This window comes from Corapipo altera, unplaced genomic scaffold, assembly GCF_003945725.1.
Source record: "Corapipo altera isolate COAL_440 unplaced genomic scaffold, ASM394572v1 55, whole genome shotgun sequence".
NCBI lineage: Eukaryota > Metazoa > Chordata > Aves > Passeriformes > Pipridae > Corapipo > Corapipo altera.
In genome coordinates, this window is record NW_020884882.1 from 8050379 (window position 1) to 8077044 (window position 26666).

Below are 26666 nucleotides of genomic sequence, written 5' to 3' on the forward strand. Positions count from 1 at the left end.
TGCCACAGCAGTGGGGGTCCAGGCCCCTTGGTGTGTGCTGCTGGTTGCTCAGGCAGCTCCTGGTCTCACCAGCTCTTGCAGAGCATCTCTTCCCTTGGGCTGTGGGCTTTGCAAAGCATAGGAAGCAGTGAGGACACCTTTAAATTGCCTCATTTGCTACTTTTGAATCCAACATATGTATCTGGTTAATTATTTAGCATCTCCACCACTTGTGTTTACTTATTTATAAAATGCTGATGATAAGCTGCCATAACTGGGAGCTAGCAGGAAAGGCAACCACCAACCACCCCTCTCCAAAAAGTCCAGTTTGAGCTCAGCTGAATGACAGGCATGGCCAGACTGAAATTGTTTAGCTTTTCTAATGGAAAAACACTCTAATACTGAGAGAAGCTTAATTATTGTACTGGACAAGTGACTGCTTGTTCCTTAGGGTCTTCAGTGGCACCTTCTGCAGAGGATCAAGGGTCCTTGAAGAAGAGTGAGTAGCTCTACAGCTCAGTAGGTTGATGTTGGCCAAAGACAGCCCAGAACTGAGGCAGCAAAGTGCTGCCTGCCCCCAGCCAACTGGATGAACACCTGATGGATTAACTGTGAATGTTCCTTGTGCCAGGAAAAGCTCAAGGGCTCAGTGAGAGAAGGAAAGCAGGAATCCAAGAGGACTGACAGAGAGAATTTCTCATCAAAGTGAGGGGATTAGATGGGCAGGAACAGCCTGAGTTTGAGGGATGAAAAAGATAATAGCACAGAAGGCAGAGAGTTGGGGGAAAGCTTGCCTAGGAAGTGCCAGCCCGTGGGAAGGGGTCTGTTTTGAAGCAGAGAGTAGCAATAAGTACAAGATGATCAATCCTTATTTCCATGAGAGTGTTTAAAGTTACACAAACATAACAGCATCCACCATAACTGAGATTTCAACATATAACATTACTATGAAATTCAAATCAACTTTAGCAGAAGGAGAATCCGCCCAGCAAGCCTCCAGCTGCAGATCCAGGCAGAGCACATGTTTTTGGGACACTGGGTCACATAAATACCTGGACCAGAGGACAGAGAGGTATCTAGGCTGGGGTCTCTGCCATTCTTTCACACAGCCCTCTATAGATCTCTTCGTCCCTTTGTCTTCCTGTCTCTCTTCAAAACAAAGGTGGTGGGAATTTTTAGTGCCAAATAACAAGTGTTTTTACCAGGCCTGATCATCTCCTATGATGCAACAGACAGATAGTGAGCTTTTGAGCATTTACAAAAGAGAAATGCAGCAGAGTTCATTACTCACTAGCATAAATTCATACCAGCCTCCATCCTTGGTTGCTGCCCAGTCATAATTCTGGTACCTAAGTGCCTAGGCATCATTTATTTTTGCTCAATCTTTTGAGGATGTACTTTAAACATCTGCTGTCCCGAAATACTGAAGACAAGTAACGACGTCTCTCTCTGGTTGTTCATTTCAAAGCTCTAGTCCCAGAAGCCAATTCCAGCTCAGTTTAATCCTTGATCAAAGCAGTACAATTTAGCATTGGATTAGTGATTCGCTCATTTAAATCTGTCACTAAGAAATGCAGGTGATTTAAGTCAATTCTAAATATTTCAACCAAAGCCACTAAAACTTTATCAGGTAGTACAGGGATAACATTTTTTTTACCTGCATTACAATCTCAGGTTGCATTTTCACAGTGTTTTGAAGGCACAAATGCACTTATTCTCCCTCTGTCAGAACAAATCATTCCTAACTTCTCTGGAAAACTCATTATGTTACAACACTAATGCCAGTTCTTTGAGGATGTTTAGCAAAAAAGTATGCCAGGGAAAAAGAACTGGAAAAACTAATAGGGCACTAAGACTTCTCCTGGCATTTGCCAATCAAAAAGGGACTCCGGGACTGTGTTTATTCCAAGCACTTCCAGGCATCACTCTAGGAGGTGGAAATCTTGCCTGTGTCACCCTGTTTGACTGAGAACAGGAAGCTCCTTCCAGTGCAGAGAGAAGCCCATGAAGCCTCCAAACCACGGAGGAGAAGAAACAAAGAAGCATCACAAAAAATTCTCAAAAGTAAGTGATGCAAATAACCTATGTCAGTGTGTGTAGCAGCCTTCAGGCTCCTGCTCTCTACTCAGGTCTGTCACCTAGAATTGCAACCTTGACCTGACAAATGCTACTTTACTTACTAGGCAAGTCACACACAGGATTTGCACCCCAGACTTAAGATCTAGTCCAGCTCAGGAACTTCATTGTGTTCAGGCCCTTCCCTTTGCTACCAAAATTTGGTACCTGCTGGACCCGACAGAGTTCCCGTGCGTCAGCACACAGATCCCTGCATCAGCAAGTAAGTCTCTCTCCCCTTAAGTGAGGCTAACAGCTGCATTTATGCATTCAGTGAAGCCTGGAATCAATAGTATCCGAGTTACACTGAGCCCCTAAAAGCTGGTTTGCTTTAGAGGTCCCTATAAAAATGCAGGTCATCTTCCTTTACAGCAAAGGACTTTGATCTGCTGCAGGAGTGCCGCCGGCTGGAGGGGCTTGCGCAGGAGAGTTGAGCTCCCAGCGGTGAGATACGCTCCAGGCTCCATTAAAATGCAAACCTTCCAGAAATCAAAGGCAACAGCGTCGGGACCGAGTACCGGCTGCAGCGCGCCCTGTGAGCCGGGAGTGCAGAGACCATCGAACACTCGAACAACTCAGCTGGGGGCGAGGGACCCGCGGATCACAGTCCAGCACAGCACAAAAAACTTCTTATCACACGCAATCCTGCAGGATGGTGAGTACAGAAACTGTTCTGTCCCAGATTAATTTACTTTGAAATAAAATATTACTGCTCCTCAAATCTTCTCAAAGTCGATTTTCTCCCCATTATCCTGCCAGGTTTCTCCTCCTTTCAACCCACTCACCTCCTGGAAGGAGTGCAGGGAGGGACATGCACCCTAATAGTCTAGTGAAGTCCAACAAACACCCAAGTGCTTCTCACTGCAAAGTAACAGCTCCCACGCGGGAGGAGGGAAACCTTGTGAGACTCTGAGGCACACCTAAATCTACTTTACTGCAGTAATAACCATGGCAGATGAATAGAGTAAAAATCCAGAGAGTCAACGGGTAAAAAAAAAAAAAAAAAAATCCAACATCTGAAAAATACAGGACATGCAAAAAATTAAAATAATCCTACTCCCGCCTGCCAATGCACGGGGGTGAAAATCAATCACAGACCACGTAGCTTTTTTCCTCCTGCTCAGCTAAGGAAAAGTAAATGCTCAAGTGAGTCCCCTCCAAGTCCCTCTCACAGGCAGGAGGGAGCCGCTCCGCTCTGACCGTACCTTTGCTCCTCCGTCTCACCACCCCGAGCCGGCACTTGAGCGACACAGCAAACATCTCCCCGACCGCAGCCTCCAGTGCTCCGCTCACATGGCTCTGTGCCGCTGCTCCCTCCGCACCTCTGCCTGCTCTGCGAGGGGCTGCTGGCTCGAAATTAACGTATGATTACTGTGAAATGAGTTGTGCTTTCGGCAGTGGCAGAGGGAGTGAGAGGGAAGGGTTTTTGGGGGGAGGATAGCAAAGGCTGAGCTAGAGGGGGCACAGACCCTTTTCGGTACTTTCAGTGTGGGGCTGTTTTGTTATCTTGTCCAAACGAATAAAATCACACATTGATGTTTTTAAACGTATCACCAGTCTCCTGCTGTTAAGGGCTGGGAATCTGCTACTACATTAACATATTAATTTGCAAAGTAAGATTATTCCTTAGCGCACATGGGTGCATGCTTGCACTTCACCAGAAAGCTAATCCAGAGATTACGGGAGCAAAGGAGACAAAAGCCCTCGATTTTATGGAAGCAGTTCACCAGAAACACAGCACTGGCACAAATGCTGCGGGACTATGTGCTGGTAAGGGCCCCGCAGGGCCAGTCCTGCTAAAAAAACTTCTCTGCAAAAGAACTGTTCTTGTCTGCAGAAACCATTGACAATGTCCCACAGACCTAAGAGCAAAGCCACCACCCCAGGGAGGCACAGACCACCTGTTGAACATCAGCCTTCCAAACATGATGTATCCTAAGTCCTGCTTGGAAAAATGGGATGATGGATCATCCTGGAGATTTCTGATGATGATGGTGCAACCTTGGAGCAGTTCAGGGCTGTGCCTTCAAACCTGCTGGAGAGGTTTTGTTTCTATAAGTTGTTACATACAGCAGAGGACAGTGGGCAACCCCGGGCAGCACTCCAGGATATGGCCAGTTCTCAGTAGGGGTTATTGGTTAGTCAAAAACACCAAACTTATTTTGAGCAGAATTACCATGGAATTTAGGGGAAGAAAAAATGGATACCTCATTCTTGATAGGACCACTCTGGGTCCCCACAAGAAGTCAGCCCCGTACACACTCTCACCAGGAGCTCTTGTTGTGGCAGACAGCAGAAGTTTTTTTCCAACCATACCACCAGACTTTTGGTGGTTGGACTGTTGGTGAGACCCAGTACACGCACCTGGAGGGACCAGTGATGTTAAGGAAAGTCTACTCTGTGGGCTAAAAAGGAGTTTGAGGGACCTGTACAAGGACACAAAGCCAGCATGACTGAATTTAGCACACCTGAAAGAAAAGAGGTCCCTTTGTACAACCAAGTCTAGTGACTAAGGGGACATGAAAAACCAAAAGCCTGTGGGTCATACAGTTCATAAAATCCAGGTTACCCCTGCCAAATACAGGCAGCACAGGGGGTGACATACCTATACAACATGTTAAAGTCACCAGCTGAGAAGGTACAGCTCTACCTGTTCTTTTATTCAGCTTACTGTTCCTATATCAATCTCACTTCTCTCACATGCTGTCACCAAAAATCAGTTTTCCGAAGGAATAATTTTCTGGACTTTTGAATGCTTAGGAGAGAACAATAGCAGAGGTTTACCAGTAAGTCTTTATAAAGCTTACTTACATTCGTCTTTTCAAGTCACGGTAGACATGGACTTGCATAGCCTGAAAACGGTAATCTCAGAGCTTCCACAGGTACAGTTTTAGTTTTCTTTGCATTCAACAAAAAAAAATTAGGACTGTGGTTTGTGTGCCCCTGGTTCCACAAAACATCCTCTCACCACACAGACTCCCCGCACTTGCATCCCTGGGCCAGAGAGGCATTAGTGGTAATGGGACAGACTTTGCCTCTCCATGGCAGCACTTTGTAGGTCTGAGCTGCACATGTTAGTGATCAGACATCTCTACTCTCTGCCCAACACCCCTCTTGCTCTTCATCTCCTCACGGCACACTTCCCAAGTTAGGGAGGATCACACAGCAAAACATGGACTATTCCCACTCTTTTTTCGTGGAAGGATTTTAGAGAGGCTTTGTGATGGCACATCAGGTCTTGCCGCCTTTCTTGCCTGACCCTGCTCATCCCCACACACTCTCCTGAGAGAACACCCCCTGTTGAGGACTCTGCCTGACCAGTTTGTTACTACTCCCTTTCATTTGACTTTTAGACCCAAATCACATTGGGAGTAGCACTTTAGTTGACCTTTTCTACTGAGCTGATCTTCTCCCAGTGCTTTTTAGCAGCTGAGTAAGCTAAATATTCTTCACGGTCTCCATGGGAACTCAGACTACAGTAGTAGGGGTTCTCAAGTGCTTATTACCATGGTCCCAGGGGAGCTTAAAGGTGCCTTCCAGGAACCCATGGGAAAACTCCAGATCTGTAGAAGAAAGCTTCATTACTAAGCCAATACCTGAGGGCTAAAGGCTGCTCTCAATAGATGGACATCTGGGAGTTTACCAATACAAAGTCTCTGAGCACCTTCCCTAGCCAACATTTCTACTGATCCCACAGATGACTTTGGAGATTGCAATTAGCTGCCTGCAGCCATTGGTCTGTGGCAACAACATGCTGTGGGTTTCCAGAAGTCTCCTTAGAGACATAACACAGAGTAATTCACCTCTGATGCCTTATCTCAGCCACTGAGTTTTTGGACTTAGTCACCAGGGTCACCCTCACAGTTTTTCAGCTGGAAGGTCACATGCACAGTTTGGCAAATTCAAACTCAGTGATGTAAGTTTGGGACCAAAGGAAAATGTAACACTGATTGACCCCAAGAGGTTTCCAGCAAGGAAGGGACTATAAGAGATCTGCTCTGAATGCATAGCAGCGTTAGGGGCACACACAAATGGCAATCCCAAAGGAGCTAACACCGAATTCCAAATTCAGGAATTCCAATTACAGACCCTCAAAACTCAAGAAACCCTCAGTGCCTTAGAGGTCAATCTTGGTATAACCACGAGAGATTTTCTTCTGGATTCCAGCTTGTTTTCTTTAAAATTATTTAGAGTTGAAAGTGTTGGCAGGTGTGTGTACATGTATATGAACTCTAGATAAATTTAGATGTAATGTGGGTATTTAAAGCCTTGTACAGAAGACAAGAAGCCTGAGTGTGTTTGCATTGCATGAGAAACATGCACCTGGGGCTGATGGGGGCAGGCAATGGGGCTTCTGCTCCTGCTACAGCTGTGAGAGCCCAAGGGGGCTGACAGAGCCCAAATGTTCAATTTCTGAGACAGCCTGAGATCTGACTCCCAGTCCCCATTCCTTCCTCTGTTCAGACTGCTTTTTCTTTCTCCCCTCTACTGAGCACAGGCATCTCCAGTTAATTTCACTGGAGCTGTAGCAGAGGATCTTAGTTTTTCCAATCAAAATATCATTTTGCACCAGATTTTGCCTGCTTTCATGATGCTGAAGTACCAGTCTACCAATAAAACTAAAGGAACCATGCCATTTCATCCTCCTGGGTTCATCACTGGGATTTAAGTGTATTCAGACATAAACCTGAATATTAAGATCCAATTTACCCTCCCCTCTGAGAGGCTCAGAGAACTTCTTTAGTCAGGGGAATTGCCTGGATGTCCCAAGACAATTGGTTTTCCCTCAGAGGAAATTCCAGTTGAAAACAAAACACAGCTGTTTCCCTTTGATACTGAAACAAATGTGTTTTCTGCTCACCCGCATATAAATCTAATCCTCATTTCAGCTCAGGAAATGACTGTGGGGACACTGGTCATCAACAGTGCACAATAGAAGGAGTGAGAAATGCAGCAATTAAACTAAGAGGATAAAAAAGCATTTGTATAATGGGAAATCTATTACCATTTATCATGTCTGGTATTTGAAGTGGCTCTGCCAAGGCATAGAATCCATTGAAAATAATGCAAGAGATTAATGAAAATAGATATGCACCAAGTTTCAGAAAAATAAGGCAAAACACCATGTGACTAATGAATATAGAGAATTCAGAATATATGTACGTACTGCTGCATTTGTCTGTCTGGTAGTGATTACACCTTTTCTATAACAGCAAACTGTGGAGAAATTATAAGAAAAAATCCCGTCTTCTATTCACACAAACATTTAAAAATATGCATTAGGACAAAATTAAAGGAGTAGAAATTATTCAAAGCAGAGTTTGCATTAAATTAGTTCATTCTTTCCTTGAAGTTCCCATAAAGTTTGTTTCCTTCCTCAGGAATAATAATGTAAAATCCCATGTGTCTAATACATATCCTGAAAATTACACACTGTACTAAAGCGTATTTTAGAAGGCAGTATTTCCTTACTAACAGGTGCAGTTATAGCTGAATGTATTAATGTTACAAATAATACTGCCTTTGTGAATTTGTTCAGATCGTTTTCATCTTCTCTTCACTAGTTTAAAGGATGTTCCTGCATTACTTTTTATGTGCTTCAATTCTGTTTATGACTATCAGCACAGTCAGCAGGCAGACTCGTAAAACGGATTCTGGGGAGAAAAATGCAGATTTATATGGAAAAGCAGCCTTTTCTTCTCTTCTTTTGGTATTTGCACACTGTCTGCAAAAAATAAAATCAGATATTGCCAGCTATTGGCCTAACAGTGTTTTTATCACCACTGTAGATCAGACTGTGTTAAACTGGCTAACCAGAGTACACCTTCCATTTAAAAAGAAAGCAAAATAAACAAGGATCACTGCAGATTGTTTTGCTCTATAAATAGCACATGTGGAACTTCTTATTGGAATAATTTCAGTTATCATACATAAAGTATGAAATAATCTGCCTTCTTACTACACCACTTTGTAAAAATCTTACCTTTAATAGACAGATCTGTCCAGCAAAAAATACATCAAACAGACTGAAGGTATCTCTCAGAAACACTCATGCCACAGTGAATGTTAAGACAAGCTATGCAATTAACAGACAACAGATCCCTCCCTAAGAGTTTGGGAGCTCTTTGAGAGCCACAGAAGCAAATAACATTGGCCAAACGTGGCATTAAAGCATTTGGAGACAAAAAGTCTTCCTTAGATAAGCAAGTCGGATCAATGGTGAAACAACAAATCCAATACAGTAATGCCTTGAATCAAACTCAGGATGAGCTGATCTATCAAAATCAGATATTGCACAGACTCACGGGCTGCTGTGTGTCAGCAAGGAAGCTCTCCTTCCTGATGGGTGAATTCCCACAGAAACACCCCTGTCTGCTGTGTAAAGCAGAGCAGCACCACGGCAGCCAGAAGGGGCTCAATCCCTCCCCAAAGCAACTGAACAGACCCCAGGCTCCAAGTTTATTGCCTCTTGGAGCCTGTAAATCAAATCTGCTGCTAACATAGTTGGGGGAAGCGGGTCAAACTGGCAGCTCGGCAAAGCCAAGCTGAACTTGTTTCTCCTCATGTACTGATGTTGTCAAAAACAAGGGTTTGTGAGAAGATGTTCTGCCCACAGTGACACCTTTGACTGATTACCCTTAATAAATGATCTCTGTGACAGCATGAACAATGAACAGTTTCACTGGAACCATACTCAATTAGTAGACAATTCCCAAAAGGAAACAGCCTAAATTAGGCTTTACAAGTACCTTGCCTGATCCTAATTAGCATGGCTACAGCTTTCCCTGTGCAATGCCACAGCCTCCAACAGAGTAACACCTGGGGGAAGTTTGATGTGGCACTATTAGGTTTAATTACCCTGACAATAACTTACACAGGTGAAAGTCTGTCATGAAGCTGTGTTCAGCAAAAAAGACAAACAGGCTTCAGTCACTAACCCTCACCTTCAATATTTTGAAAGTTCTTATTTTCTGCATCCACACACACTCTGAACATCCTGTGCAACTTTTTACAAACTCACCAGAAGGACACCTCATGAGAAAGGCCATATTTAATTTTGAGCTACATGCAATTATTTCCCTGAATTAGAACTTCTCTAGACCCTCAACCCTCTCTAGCACCAGCTGCAAGAAACCAGCAAGAGGCTCTCCGGAGAAATTCCTAGTTCTCACTGCTGCATTTGCTGAGAACTGGGAATGCAACCATTTGTAAGCACCATAGTCCCCCAGTTTCAAAAGTAGCACTCATGGGGACTGCACCTCCAGCCCAAGCTGTGGAAATGCTAATGCTTTTTATCTAGATTATACTGAGATTAGAATTCAAGGAAGATGATTTAAAGAAGAGTGAAGGCTGAGGGTGAAAGCTGCGTGCTGAGGATGTCTTTCCAGTTGTCCTCTCCATAATTCACACTCCAGATTGGCAGGAAGACTAAATGCATAGAATTTTATGGGCACTTTCTGCAATTCAAGTGGGTGAATGGCATTTGAATTGTGTCCCAAAGCTAAGAAGGCAAGTAATTTAAACATTTACATCTATGTCTCTTTCCAGAACTTCCAATTGAGGTTTGTCAGTATTACTTGTAGACATCTCCTCCTACTATAATTAATTTATCAGTTGACAAGAACATCTCAACAATTGTGTAAAAGTATCTTAGAGACTTCCCTGGTAGTATATTTGGGGGGGTGCTTTAATCTAATCAGCATCCACAGCAACCCAAAAGCTCAGGTGATTGATGCTCAGCCCATCTTTTTTTCCTGCTTCTGCACAACATAGAGCATAAGAGAAGCCAGGTCCCTACTTGGAAATGCTGCTGCAAAAGCCATAAATAACAGCAGGTACCTAATGGCAAGAAAATATTGTATACATTTGGAAATGTGGTAGGAGAGCTGTATTATCCAAAGAGTGGTGACCAATGTGGTACTGCCTATTGCCCACAGTAAGAAGCATGGTCTTGCAGGTGGAACACTGTTGCCAGCATTCAGTCTAAGACCATAGTTTATTCTGTCAGGAAATGCGGAAGCCACCCTTTAATAATTAAATGATACAGAATGTTTGTTCAACCTGTGAATCCATGGACAAGGCATCAGTCTTTCCAAGGAGGCAGCTGAGTTTCCTGAAGCAAGAAATTAAAATAGTCTTATCTCCATGTGCTGTACTGCAACTCGCTCTGACTGCCAATTTACTTGGGAGAATGAAAGGCTCTTACAAATGCTGACTGCAGATGCCAGCCTAGACAGGGGTCACGCTACGACTTCATGTGTGTACTCCCAACAGTCTCCTCACTATATTTTACACTGCTGTTGTGCTAATGAAGCAATTAGCTAGTAACAGCCCAGACGAGTTAGTAAGCCAAAGGCCAAAAGGCATTTCTCTTTTAAGCAGGTTCTCGTGTCCCAGTTTAAGTGCCAGCTGCAGTCCTTTACTGTGAACACAGTTAAAGATAACACACAAATCTGCTACTTAAAGAGCACCGTCAGCCCCAAAATGATGGTAGGAAAGCTGCGATCACTGCAACCAGCAGCTTAGCTTTGAAACTAAAACAGCCTACTTTAGACATGTTATAAAGGCAAAAATATCCACACAGAATCAGTACTGTTTATGTTAGGAAATATATGTACCTTTTAAAGTAGTATGTTTGTACTGATAGATTTGACATTACTAATATTTAGCACCCAGCAAAAAACTACTTTGTTTTTTAAGCAAAAGACTGGAAGATCCAGGTTACACAATTATTAATCAGTAACAGAATGTTCAAGAGGTCTTAAGAACTCATGAAATTGAATTTTATTATTATCATTCAACACATTGCACCAATATTATGTGTGCTTGTGGAAACCTCATCCGGGGGCTTATTTTGCCTACATTTTACAGATGTTCACAGATCACACTGGGTGAGGTTTGAGTGGAAGAGATAAAGGAAGAAAGAGCCAAGAGAAGTACAATTATCTCAATTTGAAACTGTTTTACACAGATCCCTTTTCTAAAATAATACCAATAAAGGTGTTTTACTCACAAGAACAAATTAATTAGAGAAAGAGCACATTATCTTTATTCTGGTCTCCTTAAATCCAAATCAGATGTCTGCCCAACAGAAAACCAACCAGGTTTGCCTTGGTCTTGTCCAAGTTGGTAGGGATACATGGATGAAGGTTTTGGCCTGGTTTTTTACAGGATTATTATCCTTGTCCACCATCAAATCTAATGACCAAAACCATGACTGCTGCATGTAACTGGCATTGTTTTTTCATCTGCAAAACAGCCGTACCAGTTTACTCTGGCAGAGAACTTGCCCATAAGTGGCTTGCCCAGTACTACACTGGGAGCCAACAGCAGAGTAGGGAACTGAGCCCAGCCCTGAGTAAATCCATACATCCATCTGAAAAGTCATCAACAATTTTTCCCTACTTTAAGCATTTTTCCATTCACACAAGGCTTGACATTTTTACCCCATTTTACAGTAGATGCAAATTTGCCAGGCCCTGTGGTTAGCAGACCCAGAGCTGCACCATCACAGAGGTGGCCCAATGGTTGCTCTTCGAAGAACTCACTGCACTCATCATTAAGTAGAGACTTGTTTGGGAAGTGCCTAAATCATAGTAATTATCATCATGATGGTATAATTAATAATGGATTAAATCTGACCAATTTTGAAAAGCACTTGCCATCAATGTCATACTTTCCACTAAGGGAGATAGTTATTTTTGTCATCCAAGGGAGACTTTGAGAACTCCAGCTCTCATGTCTACTCTCTTCAGACTTTATTTCTTATCCCTGTTTCTGAAATATTTTCCTACCCCCTTTTCCTCATCCAAGAATTGCCACATTCACTTCTCTAATAATGCCAAACTCAGCCCTTCACAAAGGCTGTGATTCAGTCCATATCTTATATTTTATGCTAATGTCTAAAAACAATGTCAAAGCTGTGTTTTATAGTCATGGAGCCTGAAACTTTAACTCTCTGTTTGCATTTCCTTATTAGTGGGTTGGTCCCATCATCAGGTGAACGAGCAGGAAAAACACTTGGCTCCAAATGCACCCTACAGTTGGGGTTTCAGATGGATCAGAGGAAAGATAGTGCTTGGATTTTTCTAAAACTCTTATGCTGCCTGGCTTTGCTTTCTTATTTTTATTTTTCAACTGCAAAAAAGCTGTCAAATAAAGTGCTGCAGAGTATTTTGAGAAGCTAATTTAGCACGTGTCTCTGCTTCACTGGGAAATCAAGCTGTCAGCCTCCAGGCTCACCTGTGCTTGTCTCATCCGCAGACTAATTCAAGATCTGGCTGAAGGACTAAACTGCACAGCTTCTGCAACTACTTGATAAGCAAGCAAGGTGTGGATGCCACCTCTAACCATATGAGCATTCATGTACTTGCTCTTAAAGGAAAAAATGGTCTGTTCCGTTAGACATTTTCAGTCGTTTCTTTGGCGTTTATTACAGGTGATCTCAAGATGGAAGGACTGGATTGAATCTGATCAGTCTTCTGAAAGCTGAAACCTGCAGCTTTGATTTACCCACTCTCTAGCACTTGGCATTATATGAAACACGAGAAAGAGGCACACAGAAATTCAAAGAAAGCTTGACAGTAAGGAAGTATATTTATCGGGACAAGATTAAAGAGATTTAAGGAACTCATCTTTTCTTTTTCTTTCTCAAATATTAGCCTTTAGCAAAGACATGAAAACAACTGTCTTCATTCTAAAGAGGATATTATCAACTAATTAATTTCTAGCACCAAACAGTCCAAATGAAGAAGGGTTTAATTGCTGAAAACATTGACACAGAATATTTTCGCAGCAAAATTCATGTTTGGTTACCATGGACTGATTCTGTTTGATCAAAAGCTTTCTTGGTACAATTGTCGTTGCTGGAAGTTGGAGATCCCATAACCATTCATGAGCTTTTAGTCACCTCTGAATCTCCAGTGAATCCCCTTTCCACAGCCACTACAGGACATGCAGGTGGGATGTCCAGGAGGAGCTATAAATAATGCAACTCCACAACCCCATTACCAAAGAGAGAGATCGGAGATACTGGGGCTTCAAAAGGGCACCTGGCTCCACTTAGGAAGCACAGCTTTCTCCTTTTGCTGGTGCCCTCAAGGGAAATCACTTTGAAAGGTTGAAAAAGGGCAACTCTTTCTTGCTCAATAGACCAGTTTATCTCTTGTGATATGAGCATAACTGCTAATAACTGCTTCATTTACAGTGCACTCACCACCGTAGGGCACAGGCGGAGAGAGGATTATTAGGGTCTCCAGCCCGTTGGCTTTCTCAGGATCCTTTGGCTTTATCTACAAATATCTCTGCCTCAATACTATTAACCCTGACTTCTTCAGAGCCACACATTAATTCCTGCACTTTGGTTTTCTCCTTTCCACCAGCAACAATACTGCTCCCACTAGCAGAGCACTTGGTGCCAGGTCTCACAGCTGTCCCAGGACCTTCAGAGGTTAAACCTCAGCTGCTTGACTGCTGCTTGTAGTACTCCAGCACCAACCACCAGACCATGACCATATAGTGCAGCACATACACCTAGCCTGGTACAGATGCTCTACTGAAAGGATATTTTGTCCAAATACATTGTTCAAATCACTTCACCTCTTGCATTCCCATATAAAAAAAGCAAGCATTTATTTAGAGGTTCCTCACACTGTTTCAGTCACCACTGCTTTTACCAAACAACATCTTCACACCTGAGGGCATACAGAGCTCTATGAACAGCCACATTCGAAGACAAGAGGCATAGGAATACACAAATCTCTTTTTCCAGTGTCTGAATTTATGGCTGGATACTAAACTATCAGCTTTGCAATGATTTACTGCTGTACAACGAGACCCATGAGATATAAACAGAGAAGACAACCCTGCAGGACAATAAATTGCCAGAAACCAAACTGTCATCACAAAATGCATAAAACCCATGTGAAAACCACCCCGCTGATGAGACACAGAGGGCTTTATGGCAGCTGCTCTTCTGCTGACATGAGATACAGGGGCCTCTTCCAAACCAAGAAAGGGAGAGACACAATCCCTAGCCTCCACCACCACCTGCAGCTCTTCCCATCTCCTCCCCTGCTGAGGGTCTGGGACAACCCCACTGGCTCTCATGAGCTTAGCCCCACAATTTCCAGAGCATCTGGCCCCAAATCCTGCTGATGGAACACTTGCGAAAGGCTACCAAGTTTCAGCAGGCCCAAAGGCACCTAAAGCACACAAACCCTTTGGACAGCCTGGTCATGCAGTTTTGGACTCTCTTGTTGGTGCAGGGACCCGCTCTGACAGGCACCTATGTTTGCCTTCACCCCAGGGACCAGGCAGGACAAGACCATCTCTGAGCAGCCCATCAGAGATCACTGCAGCTCCTGCTCTCCTCTGCCTGCCAGAGCTGCGTCTCTGGGTCCTCACATCCCTCCAAGTCCAATACTCGTGAACTTCAAAGTCACAAGAAATGCATGAACAATTCTGGCAAGCTCAGCCAGTGGCTTTACAGAGATGGCTTGGTTTTAATTATGTGCCTGAGGGATTTCTTGTGGGAGGATGAAGCAACTAGGTCTGGCATCACTTAGGAATGGAAGGGTAGGAGTTTAACACAGATGATCTGAAAGGCTGAGCAACACCCCTTTGAATGTGTTTATTTAACCTAGAAGTTCAGTAGCCCTGAATTTTTAAGGTAGCTGATACTGGGTGGAAAGTCGTGGGAATAAATGTATCTTAGCATTCAAAGGGACCGGGGGGGGGGGGGGGGGGATTTACAATCTCCAGTATGAATTTTAATTCTCCATAGCACTACACATGATTGGGATGAGTTTATATTCAGAGTCCTAGACCAGTGGAAAGAGAGCTGTGATAGACAGCACACATGTTTAGGCCACTGACAATCCCCCCTCCCACAGCAAATTTCTCCCTCTGTTGAGAATAAGGTGAGATTTTCCCAAACAGTCCTTTTGCTGAATCTGTCTTTCTGTTTAGACACCACAAAGCCAGACAAGTCAGCACTGCTTTGAAAAGGGAAAGGGGGGAACACAAAACAAAGAAATCCAGAGAGACTGTCCTCAGGGAAATCCAAGGAGCTACAAGATAAAACGAGAGGCAAAGAGGAATCCTTATGAAAATGCATGAGATATGAAAAACTGACAGGCCAATTAAACATGCCTAAATAGGATCAGAGATTATCCCAATGCCACTGTGGTGTCCTATTGTTCTCCACTGTCCCTTTGTTCCCCCTCCTCAGCCTCCAGAGAAGCAGTTCACTGGCACTGGCATCTCTCAACCCCTCCTGCTCATCCCTCTGACCAGAGACAACTGCACACATTCCAGGCCCATCAATCCCTGGCCCATCAATCCCTGCCTTATGTCTTTGCTTTTTTCCCTGGTCCTTGGCCAGCACTGGCATTCCTGCTCTGTGTGCACTGCTCCTGAAGAAGGAACACAAATGCCAAGAGCCTGCAGGGAGTGGGGGCTGGCTGATGCCTCTGTAAACACCATGCTAATCCGTTTAAGATATTAGACTCCCATATATGAGTTTTTAATAATAAAAGCAACATTTAGATGCTGCCAAGGTATCAGAGAGACAGTAGCAGACACAGAAGAGCCACCTCCACCATATAAACAATGGAAAATACTCACTTATCTTTTCATGCCACTAGGCCTCCAGGCTGCAAAATAAACGATTGCATTCATTTACATTTTATTGTGGAGATATAACTGGCTGAAATAACTGCCAGCACAGAACCCGACTGTAGGAATGCACTATTTTTCTCAGCATTTGCCTTAATAAATTATTTTCTTTTTTTTTTCTGTCAATCCATCTCTGACAGTGCTGTCTGGATGGCAGAAGTGCATTAACCCACTACTCATCTTGCATTTAGGAAAAAAAAAGCTATTAGTTCAGTTTTTTAGAACCCTCAGGCTAACAAACTGTTGCAGAGTCGCAGCAACTGTGAAAGAGGGGGCTCTTCACCTAAAGCATATCCAGGCAGCAAAGCCAAAACATTCTTAGAAAGTCAGACATTCATGTCCTAAAAAACACTACAAGCCATATAAAAGTCAGCCCATGAGTGACATCTTCATCTTAGCCTTCAGTTATACTTCCCTTACAATCAACAGAGAGGAACAGACTCTCCAGAGAATTGATTCCACAGGTTTGAGATATTTTGGGTCAAGAAGCAGCAATTCCTCTCCTTTTCCTGCTAAGCAGCCTGAACCCATAGCTCACAGGGAGAGCTCCACTGTGTACACCCAATTGAGATGGACTCAGCCCATCTAACTAGTATTGCCCATACAGGTTGGCATTAACTACAGGTTCAAAAGATCTGTGTCATCTTCTTTTTATCAAAAGAATAACCAAACAAATAAAAATTAACCAAAGCACTTCATATCTCAAGTCAGCACCCAAAAGCTTAGCATATTAAATAGTTAGAAGGAATTGGACTGAATATAAAACTGAACCCCAGTGGGACCATATTCCTAGGCAGCTGAAAATTTGAGGGTTGGAGGTGAATGTTCTCAGCTGACAACTTCCCATTAAAAAAGATAAAGTAAAATACGCAGGGCTAACAATAGAAATAATTGTCAATTTAAGGGTAGCTAATGTTCTCCACTACCTCCTTGTTTTCTGATACTTACATATCTTCAGGTTTTAATTTCCTTTCTTATCTGTTGATCAGTTTCTAACTAAAGATGAGGTAAGAAATACAAAGAAAAGTTTAAACAAAACTACCTGAGGAGGTGAGAGAGGTAAAAGTTTGGACAACTGGAAGTTGAAGCCGAGAGCAGGACAGTCACCAGTGGTGCTTATCATGGCACTGGCTCAAAACTCAAGCTCATAGGCCAGTGCCCACCCTGTCCCAGTCTGTGTAACCCCAGGCAAGTCCAGTAACATCTCTGTGCCCTGTGTCTCCAGCTGTAAATGAAGCCACCAGAAACCAGGTCTGGGCAAGAATGGAGCCATCAGATGCTCCAGGACAGAGTCAGAAAAGCAGCTCAACAGAATTAGGTGGGTGAGAAAGAAAAAGAGCGAGCCTGTAAAATGTTCAAAAGCTACAACAACACTATTGCAAACAAACTACCAAATGTGACAGTAAAAAGAACAGTGACCTACATTAGACATGAGCATGGTTTTGTCCTAAGTGTAGTTTCATAAGTGCTCCATGTCCCTTGGATGCTCGTGATGCAGAATGAAGGAAGCTGAGCCTGATGGCCAAGCGCACAAACCAACATATTTTCCTCTGCTGGGTCACAGCCACCAGCAGAGAGTTCAGACATGCTGGGGACATGTCAGTGAATGCTGTAAACAACCCTTTTACATGTTCTCTAGTTTTGCTGTTTTATAGATAGACTAAACCCAGAATTATTTTCAATGACATTGCAGCCACAGCCTAATTTGCTTGGAGGATAAGGATGGATATAATGGACCTGGATCCAGACCAACTTTGGCCATAGCACACTTTTGCAGACAAAAATATCCCTTAGAAAAACAGCAACCTAAATTCATCTATTTCCCATTCCTTTTCTATTGCACAGAAATACGGAATAAACATCCAGGCTTAAATATCTCAAAAACACAACAATATACATGAAACCAAAATCTCAATTAGCTACAGATTCTCCTTATGCTTTCAGGAACATGATGTCTCCAGAAAGACGACCCCCTACTCTTCCCACTCCACAAATGTGCAAAATGCCACCCACGTGAGCAAGGGAAGGTTTATAAAAGGAGACCCAGGAGTCTCAGTTCCCTGTCCTTACCACTTCTCCCACCAGTATTTTTCAGCCCTTGAAAAGCACAACAGCAGTAGCTGGCAGTAGGAAACTCTCCTGTCACATGTCAGCAATGACTATCAAACAGGCATTTTATCCCCAGGTGAGCAGGAACATTCCTGTTTCCTTACCACTGGTACAGAGGTGCAGGTGGCACAAACCACCTGGATCACAGAGTTCCTGGCTCTCCCCTTCCTCCTCCACCCTCAGCTCCTCTCTCCATCTCTTCCTTCTCCTCGATGACTTCTTAAGGATCTTCAGAACCTTGTTCACTTTATTCATTTGGTCTCAGGGCTGCAGAGAAGGGATGGGATCTCCCCAACTGCCGTGTCTCAGCGGCTACAGCTCCCCAGGAAGGAGGGACAGCTAGAAGTAGGCAGGTCACGGGGAGGCACGAAAGCGCTCGTGTATGTGTGCATGTCTCTGTTTCAAAAGCTCCTTTCCACCCAAAGAGAGAGTTTTTAGTGGTGATGGGAGAGGGGGGAGGAGGGAGAGGGATTTCTTTTGCCTCTGTCCATCCACAGCTCTTGCAGACAACGAGAGTAGGCATTTCTTCTCCCTGATGACTCGGGAAAGCTCATAACTCACAGGGGCAGCAGATCCTGTATAGGGTTTTCAATTTCTGGTTTTGACAATACATGCATTCTGGCAGATTTCAAATACTCCTCAGGCAAAAGAGCCAGCATCAGCTCAGAAAAAGCAGTGACTCTTAAAGAATTCTGGCTTCTTTTCAAAGACTAGAAATAGCTAACACAGACAGCACATAATATCTGCATCTACAAGAAATGCTAAATAACTCTGCGATCTTGTAGGAAAGAACCTTGACTTTCCTGTACTCACATAATTGCTCACACTTATCCAACACCTTTCAGCACTCACTTGTTCACCAGCATCTTTGGAAAGAGGCAAATAATTTCTCCAGTTTCCTGCAGACACTGAGGCAATGTGAGGTGAAGTAGCTAGTCAAGACATTTTTAGCAGAACTACTGAACACATCTCTGCAAATAGCTTCTCTTCCTGTTTCAAAGGCTTAGACTCTCTAAACTTTTCAAATAATTTAGAGCTTTTAAACGTTTTTAAATGACCCTCTGGTATTTTTACACAGACTTTAATGGACAACAACGTGCAGCCTATAATGTCCACCCAGGGCCACAGCTGCTCTCAGACACCAGCCAAACCACTGAGCAGGATGCAAGAACCCTGTGTCAGAAGCTGTGACGTGATCCCCTATTCATGGCAACCTCCAAAGACAAAGAGTTCAGGGTCCCTTCCACTACTACCGCCCTGGAACTGCAAACTGAGGCGTGAGTGGGCATTAAGAGAAGTATTCTCCTTGAAAGACTCATTTTGTTTGGTAAATGATAGTTTTCAGAGTCAGGAGGCTAAGTGGAAAATAGCCCTTCTTGGGAAAGGCTGCCTGGGAGTCAGGTGGATAACAGGATGGGGCCCTGAGCAACCTCATCTAATGGATGGCATCCCTGCCCACAGAAGGGGCATCAGAACTAGATGATCTTTAAGGTCCCTTCCAATCCAAACCATTCTATGATTCTATGACAAATACACACCTTTACTGCTGCCTTCTCAGCTGTAAACCAGACCATTAGACATGACTTGAGGCAGATGCTTATTAACCCACTTATACCCATGGCAATCAATTGCAGAGGCAGATTATCAGTTCATTAATAGTCAGGTCAACCCTGGGCCAACATACAAAGGTATTTGGATGCTTGGTTCCTATTTATTTGCAGGAAGAGCTTCCCTTGGAAAACTGTGTTAACTGAAATAGCTCCTGGCCCTGGGGATATGGGACCCATAGGACACCTTTTTCTCTGCCCTGCAGAGAGAGAGTTGATATCTGCTGAGGAAATATGCATCGTGATCATCTCATGGCCATTTCAGGGAGAAAAGGTGTTTTTGGGGCAATGACTGCCAGCTTGGGAAGAGCCCTCTCCAACCAGGGCAGTAGGGTTAGTGGAACAGAAAGCACCTTCTCCAAGCAACCGTGTGCAGGATAGACACAGCTGTGCCTGGCAGCAGGACTGAGAGCCTGTTAATACACCTAAAATTCCATTTAGAGCAACATAATTAAGAACAAACCCTGCAGTAGATAGTATTAATGGATGTACAAATTAAATTATCATGCACTTCATTTAAGGCATTATAAATAGAGCCATTACTCTCACTGCTGAGCAAGATGCAACCCACACCCACCACCCCTGTGAAGGCCAGTACAGGGCAGGGCATGGCCACTTGCCACAGCCAGCCTTGTTAACCCTCTGAAGACTGAACTATCAGCACCTAGATGTAGCTGCATCAGCAGTGCCACAGAGCAGACCCCAACAGCAGGTTTGGGGGATGATTCTCAGCTCATTAAGGCCCAGATTTTAATGAGTCATGTCTCCAGACAAGCAGCACTGTGCAAATTGCACCACCCCAGGAAACTGCCATTCCCATGCATCCCTTTGAGGCATAATTCTCCTCCCACCTTTCTCCAGAGCAGCAGGTGATTTGCACTGCCTCCTCTCAGCAGTTTACCCATCAGAGTCGGCTCAGTACCCAAGAGCAAACGCAACTCTTCTGCTGAGCAAGGATCGCCCTATCTCCTCTCCAGGGCAGTAAAGATGTGCCTGCTTCCCTTTCCTCTGTCCTGTTTGTGGGCAGCACCCAAATCAGAGTCTGCTCCTGGCAAGTACTTGTCCCCATTTGCATTGGTCTCTGCCTTTTGAGATCTGCCTGCTCTTCCCAGGCATTAAGACTCCCACAAGTGCCCTGGGAAATGGGCAGGATTCTTGTCCCAGCCTCACACAATGGAGAAAGCCTTTGCAGTGGTTCCCAGATTAGATATCAAGATGGTAGCAGAGTCCCAAAGGGAAGGGGGAGGTACTAGGCAAGCAGCCAGGCTCAAGGGCAATGGGGTCCATAATTCCTGCTAATATGCAGGAGAACCCAACCTTAGTCACCCAGGCAGGGATAGACTTTAGCCCCAGTCCTGTTCCCCTTTGTTCAGGCTCCTTCTTTGCACAATCTTCAGCATACCAGCAGCCTTCCCCAAAAATTCTCCCACCTCCATCTCACTCCTACTCCAGACTCACTCTATTTCCTATCTTTTTCTTTGGAGAATAGATGTAATCCTTCATGTACTCCCAATCAGTGAGATTTATGAGTACAATTCCATTTTATTTTGATGGTTAATACTAGCACTAATGCTGCTGTCATGTCTACATAATTAATAACAAAACTAATAATGCCAAACCAATCTAAGAGTCACTTTATTGGTCTTCAATGTCATTAGTTAGAGCTGACATAACCAATTCAAGTTGTCATCCATACTGAGCCACGATTTCTACTTCTATTAAAAAAAACCCACAGATTTGGGGCTATACTACAGCCCAGACTCTCAGTCCAGCAAGCAATGCTACAGAGGGTCATCTGAGGGCAATCTTCTTCTCACCTCATTAATATTTTAGAGAGCTGCAGCAATACAGTGAGCAGCAGGAAAGCAAGGCAGCACAGAACAACACAAAGCATTTTGCTGAGATGACCTCTTGGGGACCAAAGATACAACCTGCATGTTCCCTGTGACTGCAAATGCTGATTGGACTCAGCCCATTCTGCTTTTCCCACCTGCCACTATAAAAGGCAACAAGCCACCAGGCCTTGTAGGCTAGTTTTTCATGATTAAGTAATCATAAGATCTCTTCATGACCTGTTTTGAAAAGATTTCTACTTTATGGCCAGCCTGGCTGTTAATCCTGTAGAATGCACTCACACGGCTTCCAAAATTTATTCCACAGTCAGGGCAGCAAGTTGCTGTAGTTATTTGAAGGCCAAAATCGCTGCCTCAAAGCACTAAGGATTTAAGAGGTGAAAAAAAAACCTTCAAAGCATCTCACAAACTGCAGTGAATACTGGGAACACTTTGGTTTCCATTCAAGTAATCACACACTCTTTTTATGTCCTACTCCCACTTAGTTTCACCTTCCACTTCTCACAAATTATCTGAAGCTGTTTGATTTGAGCCAAGATTTGGGTAGATTTCAGGAAAGTTCAATAATAACAGAGTAATATTGCTAAGTTAATGTAAACTATTTACTTCTCTCTCCTTTTCCAATCACAGTCCTGGAGTTAAAGTATAGCTGCCATTAAGTGCGTTCCAAAGCAAACCACACATGTTTCAAATTGGTCTCAATTTAGCAGTTTTATGTTTGTGTTAAATGACAGGGAACAGCATTAGCACAGGGGTCATTACGTGAGTCAGCAGCACGCAGCGACTGCCTCTTGCCCAACAGGACTGAGAACAGCCGCCTGATCCACTTCAGCCTGGGCAATCCTCCTCTTCTTCATGCTCCTGCTTAATCTCACCCCTGACAGTAGAGCCCCACGGAAGAGCCTGCTCCCTAACCAGCAGTATTATTAGGTATTTCTCAGCACTGGAACATGCCAAGTGATTCAAACAGGAAGGCAGCCAATAACACTGCCTTAATTTTTTTATAAAGCATAGGTGTGGCACATCTGCCACAAAAAGGAGGGAGGTTTTCAGCAGGAAGACCCCAAGGAGCAAGGGATGCAGAAACACAGCCCTAACTGCCCATGCCAGGCCACTCAAGTCACAGCTGACAGATTTAACCATACCCAAACCTCTGGCCCGTGTTTTGGCAGGCAACCCTCAGGCAAAACTGAAGGCATCGTTCTCCAGAGGTAGTGCTTGGAACTAAGTTCTCAAAGCCATCACCGAGTGCTGCAGCACCATTCTGGGAAATCACACACAACACAAGCACTGAGACACTATGTCCTCATTCGACCCTGAGCAAATGTCTCCAAACAAGGAGATGCATCCATCTCCAAGTACTATTTCACAGGTAAGCCCCTACCTGAATCCTTCCCTACCACATTATATTCTGCTTGCTGCATAACTCTGAGTTTCTGTGAGGCTTGGTGAGGCTGGAGATAGCAGAACACACTGTCTCGCTGCAGTTATAAATCACAATATCCAGCACTGCTGTTAGACTTCATACCATGAAGTCTTCACCTGTTTTAACCCCAATCTGTGGCACTGACCCCCGCTGCAAGTTTCTGCTGACGACCTGCCTTTTCATTCCCTTCCCTTCACTGTTTTCCAGCTGTTTCAAAGACCATGAGAAGCTTTTGAGAAGACAACAGCTTGGTGTGTTGCAACTGCTGCATTTCAAGTGAATTAGTTCAGGCTTTTGGCTTTATTACAAAATAATAAACATGACAATAAATCAAGGCAACAGAGAAAGAGGATAATGTTGGAGGTTTGCCACCTGTGTGCAGCATCTTACCAGCTTGACTGCAGCTACAGAAGTGACAGTTGGGGGATTTCAAAATCTTCAAGTAATGAAAGAGCACAGGCCTGGCAGAGCAATTAAGGATTTACACAGCTACTTCCAACCACTCATGCTAAGCTCATGCTTATTTCAAGGAAATGTGGTCTCTGAATTAAAATTGCCAAAAAAAAAAAAAAGGCTCAGATGATTTTTAAAATACTCCCAATTTTAAAATGATCAGGTGCATACTTGGCTTTCTATTTGTTTATTTTTCTGGGGCAGAGAAACACTGTCTGTCCAAAAACATCTGTGAAAGAATAAAAAGCTGTAATTGCTTTAGAGACCCACACCAACCACATAAATGAATTCCAGTGCCTGACAGTGGCCATGGTATTTTCACTGCAACAATAACAATGCTGGGACTGGGGAACAGGCAGTAGCCATTTATCATGGGAAATTATTAAACATGGCTGGGTAAAATATGAGCTTATCTGATTCACACATTTTCTTTTCCAGATCCTTCCCTGCAATTACCTTCACTTCTCTCACTTGTTCGATAGGGGTTCACAAGATCTTCCCGCACCTGCAGAGCCCCTCTGGCCTCCAAATGTGGCTGTGTGATCATAACAGCACTATTAAATAGTCTTTGTCAAGCCTCACTAGGTAAGGTGAGAGCCACAGCCCTGGAAAAGTGGGATGAAATGACATTTGGTGACTGACACATCTCCCACAGGTGCCTCTTGGACTTGCAGAGACCAAAATGTGTGCTGCAGTAAAGCCCAGGAACATGTAAGTAGACACTTTCCTACTGAAAGGGGAAACCGAAAGACCAGCATAAAATTCTTAAAGCAAATCTCTGGGTCCTGTTTGGTGAAATTTGAATGCTGTGTATCAAGATACAGCTTGTTTAATTTCAGCTCCATAATGCCATAACTCTGCTTTCAAGTACCATTTCTGAGCACTCCCATGCTGTAGCCCTTCTGAAATTTTATTCTGGTTCGATAAAGAAACCTGGAAAGGTGACAACTGTGATCCTATGCCAAATGCAGGCTGGCAGACAGCTGCCAAAGGAAGCAAGCTTAGAGAAAGGTGGAGTTTTTCAGTAGCATAAAATATCACAAGTGGCACAGCAGTATTCAAGTCTAAAGGGACTGATCCTGTAACCGTGGTTTCTTAGGGGAGAATGATCTCTACCCCTTCACAGAGGCAGAAAAACACCATGTGGGTCAAAAATTCTGCTTTCATATGAATCCCTGAGACTGGTAAGTGAAGAACTGGAAAGAAGAAACAGTACTGAGATAACTTAGAAAGAGCAAACAGAGTCAAGTTACACACATTTTAAGACAGGATGTCTGGAGAACCCTCAGTGGAATAAAACTGGAAGCTGCGCTGCCAATCTGAATTGAGCCCAAGGGTGCCATGCAGAAGAGGCTTTAACCATCAGTGAGTTTGACTATGAGATGTGGGACTCAGTCCAAACCCTGGTGAAATATAGCCTGTGCTTGGTGGGTGGTTCAGATGGAGGTGGGGAATTCTGCACCTTGGAAGAACTAGGGAGGTATTTACTCTGCAGCAGACCAAAGATGTACTGATAAAATAATGTGTTTCAGTGGGATGAGGTGTGCACAGTTTGCTCTCCCACCTCCCAAAATGTACCTGTTCTGCAGGCCAACAGACACCACTGCCAACAGACACCAGGCCAACAGACACCTCACACAGGGGCTCTGAGCTCGCTGCCTCACAGGGGATTTACACTGACAAATGTTGTTATTTTGTAGATCAGAAAGCTGAGGGGGAACAAACCCTATCCTATTCTTCAGCAGTGTCAGGCATGACTGTGAATAATCAGCTTCTCAAAGCCTACTCCCAAGCATTTCAGTTGAAATAGCCCTGGCTGCCTTGCTGTAATCAAGAAATGGAGGCCTGATGCAGCTTCTTGCAAGCACAGGGTGGTTCAGGCTGTAAGAACCTCTGGACAGATCATGGGGATACCTCAGAGCTGCCAACTAGCCCCAAAACACCCTTCCTTTTCTTGGCAGGGGAGTCCATGACTTACCAATAGGAGAAGTGAATGTCATCACTTCAGGACACGTGCAAGGTGATGGGCCACACCACATGGTGCCAAGCCAACCCCTTGCAGTCAGCAGGACTTTGGCCCCAGCCACCCAACTAAAAAACAGGGATAAGAATACATTCCACCATCAAGATGCTCTGAGAACAAAATTACATTCAAGACCTCAAAGTATGCAGAGGACAGACACAGTGATCGGGGCTGTAATATAGGGATCTGAGCTTATTTAGGAGGAAAAATAATTTCATTTGCTCCTTCAAATGAAGGATTCCTGTGGCCAAGGTTCAGTCTTGATGAGAGTTGAAAGAGGAGGGCTCTTCCCAAGTTTCTCACTGTTTTCTTCCTCTTCCCTTCGCTTCCGCACAAGATCTCAGCTTGTGTGCCAGAGCCTCCCAGCTGGCTCATCGCTCTGTATTAATTACCGCATCTCCTGACCCCTGAAGTTGCCATCCCCAGTGAGGAGCAGCCAGCTCACTGCTCCTCCTAAACCCCACCATCTTCTTAATGTTCTCAAGAGACCCCATTTGGAAATGAAGTCATGGGCTTATTACAGCTGTTCAGAGGCTCAGCTCTCCCACTCCGGTCAGCAGGGAATTAAAACAAATTACTCTGCAAAGATGGCACTGCCAAGCAAAGCAATACACAGCAATGCTTCTGGCACAAGAGGCTGAGTTCCCTCACCAGCATCTCAGACAGTTAAGAAACAGAAGGAATGGCATTCCTAGACCAAATTTCCCTCTTCCATTTTTATTCATTTTCCCAATGTCTACCCCAGGTCAAACCCAAACCTTAGTGTGATTTCCACTTGCTCTCTGCCACCAATCTGCCTTTGCTTCCATGTTGAAGTAAAGCATCAGCAGGATGGTTAAGGAAGGACATTTCCACATCATGCACTGTCAGTATAGATTATTTCACTCCCCTAAGCCCCTTGGGGGTGTAATTTGCAGGAAGCCCAAATAAAGCAGATGTCTAAACCTGCTTGCGGAGGCAGGTATTACTAAAGCCTGTCACCAATGGCAGTGAAGTTTAGCATATTCTCTCCAGACATTTAGGTTCAGTCCTGTAATCACTACAGATATAGTCAGGTGAAGTTGAAGGTCTTATTGAAAAATAATCACTGCACAGCAGCTCCAAACAAACAGCAGCTCTTACTAAAGAACTTCATGAGAGTAAAAACTTCCTGAATTCTATCAGGACTAGGTTTCAGCTCTGCAGCTTCCCCTGTGCCCCCAGAGAAGCATTCATATTTCCATGCTGCTTGCATTTTCCCAAAATGTGCCATCTCCAGCTGCTTGCAAGGGGCTGCCAGTCCAATAACAGCGCTTGTTACCAGAACTTCAGGATGGAAGTAAAGGAAGAGGCAAGGAGAAGTGTGGGAATGGGAATAAGGAGAGAGGTGAGAGACAAGGGACAGAAATAAAGGAAGTTTCTGATTAAATAGATGCTTCTCCAAA

At 44.0% G+C, this 26666-nt stretch overlaps 1 protein-coding gene across 2 annotated transcripts in view; it reads right to left on the reverse strand.

The window, feature by feature from the left end:
* The window catches only part of GRIP2 (glutamate receptor interacting protein 2), a 276332-nt gene that overhangs the window by 118013 nt on the left and 131653 nt on the right, over window positions 1-26666 (reverse strand). The window contains exon 1 of one of the 2 annotated variants that reach the window (XM_027640505.1): window positions 3300-3399. The exons of the other annotated variant lie outside the window; for it this stretch is intronic. Coding sequence (XP_027496306.1) covers window positions 3300-3354 — 55 coding nt within the window. The 5' untranslated portion in view covers window positions 3355-3399. Of the gene's footprint in view, window positions 1-3299; window positions 3400-26666 lie in introns of those variants that run through there. 2 annotated transcript variants of the gene reach the window in all.